The following is a 2398-nucleotide window of genomic DNA, read 5'->3' as shown; positions in this document are numbered from 1 at the left end:
CCCCGCCGCAGCCGCCGCCCCAGGGCCTCCCGGAGCCGAGGCCGGGTGCGGAAGCGGTCGTGGAGGTGCTGGAAATACCGAGCCCACTCTAGAGCCCTGTCCAGGGTCAGGGAGTCCCAGTCCCGCACCAGCGCGGAGCGGGAGACGGCCAGGAGCGCGGGCAGCTGCTCCACCTGCTCCAGCACGGCCTCCATCGCGGCCGGCCCCGGCCTTGGCGCCACCGGTTTGAGCAGAAGTCCCGCCTCCCGCCGGGAACCGCAGCCAATCCGAACCGGGGAGGGTGGAGATTTGTTAGTATATTGGCTGAATCTGACGTCAATCCGATGCGGATTGATCTTCCCTTAAAGGAGCCTTTAACCGGCCGCCTGTGTCGGTCATTTGTGTCTAATCCCTCAGCGAAGGGCGGGGGGGTTGGTAGTTGCGCCGAACTAAAGTGTTAAAAACCGAGCAGGATTAAGTTAAAAAAAAAAAAACAAACAAAAAACCCCCAAACAGCTAAGAGTCTTAGAATAAGCCTTAGAATAATATTCCTAAATACCCCTTAAAAAAATAAAGCTCTTCAAGAGCCTGCCCCACATTCCGAGATGTTTCCCGATTCCTGTGGTATGCCCTGTCCCTGGAGGGCAGCCGTGGCTGAGCTCAGCGTGGCACCCCACCAGGGCCGAACCCTGCTCAGCCCACACGGCTGGGCTTACCCTACTGACCTACCAACTAATGACTTTGTAGCTCATTAGGGGTTCCCCAGGGTATCCGGCCTTCCCTGGGTACCAGCACTAGGCCTCTGGCTGCCTGCAGAGGTAATGGCTAACACCTGCCCTGGCCTTCTGGGCACCGACACAGCCAGGGTTTACCCACATGGATGCCCCCCAGAGAGCATGGTGGAAACTTGCTGCAACCGCTCCTCTCTGTAGCGAGGAGAGGCGACCCCTTCTCCCTTTCCCGCCTCTGCCAGCTGAAGGACAGTTTTACATGGCAGGCTAGAGGTATTAACCGTAGCTTGCTTGGAGGATGCAGCCTACCTGTTGGAGCAACTGTTCCCAGGTGCTTTCCTCACGTCCGCCGCCTCGAGGGCTTCTGCTCAGCTGGGCGACAGGTCCTTTCCCTCCATCCTCATCCCCACGACAGACCGGCCATGCTCAGCGTTCCCTCACGGTGTGGAAGGGAGCAAGCCGGCCTGGCTTCTGGCAGTTTCCTCAGGTCCCCCCTGCTCTTCTGCTCCTGAGGGGGTGAAGCAGCAGCCGGAAGGCAGCGGGGCGCTGGAGCTGGTAGGTTTGGGAGTTGCTGAGTGCTCCTCAGGGAGTTCACGAGCCCCGTGGCATAATCCTGGCCACCGAGCGGGTATGGAGGCAGCTGAGAGGCCTGGTGAGGCAGTGGAGAGGCCTGGTGAGGCTCTGGTGCCGTCAGCTGGGCCCAGAGCTGGGCTGCAGGGCAGTGCCGGCTGCAGCAGTGCCCAGGGTCACCGGGGCTGGGCCTGTGGAGGGGCATTCCCTCCTCACCCATGCCTGGCAGGACATGGCCCCATGGCCCACCCTTTGGGTGGCAGTAGTGAGGGACGACACAAATCCCGCTGCCAGCCTGCCTGAGCAACTACTTTGGTAAGGGCTTTCTGAAAGGCAAGAGCAACACCTGGCAGAGTAAATGAGGTTTGACTGGAATTTATTGCGGGAACCAGCAAGAGAAACCAAAATATAATGCTGTGAGCTACAATACTGTAGGGCAAACCATAATACTTTTATGCAGAACACATGTTTTCTTCCATACATCTTAATGCTGGAAATGGTTTCCCCCAAGTTTGTTATCTAAATGAACTGCATTTTTGGGTGATGGAGTGAGTGTGCAATAGACTCTCAATAGCAAATATTCTTTAGCTCAGATAGCAAAGGACACAACTCGTAGCCTCTGAGTTACACCAGACTTCAAACTAACATGGGTGAAAGACAAGAAAGAGGCCCACAACTTGCTTCCACTGCTTTCTTTTCCGCTAAGGAAAACTGAAGCAGGTGAACAGAGCCACTGAACCCATTAGAGTCCCATGCCTCGCTAGGAACATGCTCAGACCTTGTCCCCTGGTCACAGACCCCTGCCCTAAAGGTAACTGCTAGCTGTCGGTGACCGGCTTCTCTAATTCACATCATACTTCCAAAATAAAGCAAAAGAGAGAATAAGAAAATTGTAAGTAAGGGTTTAGATACTAATCTCCCCTCTTCAAACCCTCTCCTGGACTGCCCTGGATGGTTGTTAAGGAAAGATCTTTCTCAAGTACTCTCAAGAAAACAGAGCTCTCATCTGAGCTCTTATCCTATTTTCTTATTTCATTCATCTATTTAAAAAAAACATGGGGTTATAGACTTGATGGTCTAGATCACCTGTAGGTTAAGGGCCTAATACAGGAATTAGA

At 54.5% G+C, this 2398-nt stretch overlaps 1 protein-coding gene across 1 annotated transcript in view; it reads right to left on the bottom strand.

Moving 5' to 3' along the window:
• Window positions 1-301, bottom strand: part of FANCF (Fanconi anemia complementation group F) — a 1163-nt gene extending 862 nt beyond the window's left edge. The window contains exon 1 of the mRNA XM_009278771.1: window positions 3-301. Coding sequence (XP_009277046.1) covers window positions 3-194 — 192 coding nt within the window. The 5' untranslated portion in view covers window positions 195-301. The remainder of the gene's footprint in view (window positions 1-2) is intronic.
• Between the last annotated feature and the right edge of the window lie 2097 nt (window positions 302-2398).

The sequence above is a fragment of the Aptenodytes forsteri genome, unplaced genomic scaffold, assembly GCF_000699145.1.
Source record: "Aptenodytes forsteri isolate BGI_AS27 unplaced genomic scaffold, ASM69914v1 Scaffold418, whole genome shotgun sequence".
NCBI classification, from domain to species: Eukaryota; Metazoa; Chordata; class Aves; order Sphenisciformes; family Spheniscidae; genus Aptenodytes; species Aptenodytes forsteri.
Note: the sequence above shows the minus strand (reverse complement) of the source record. Positions and strands in the feature narration are given on the sequence as shown.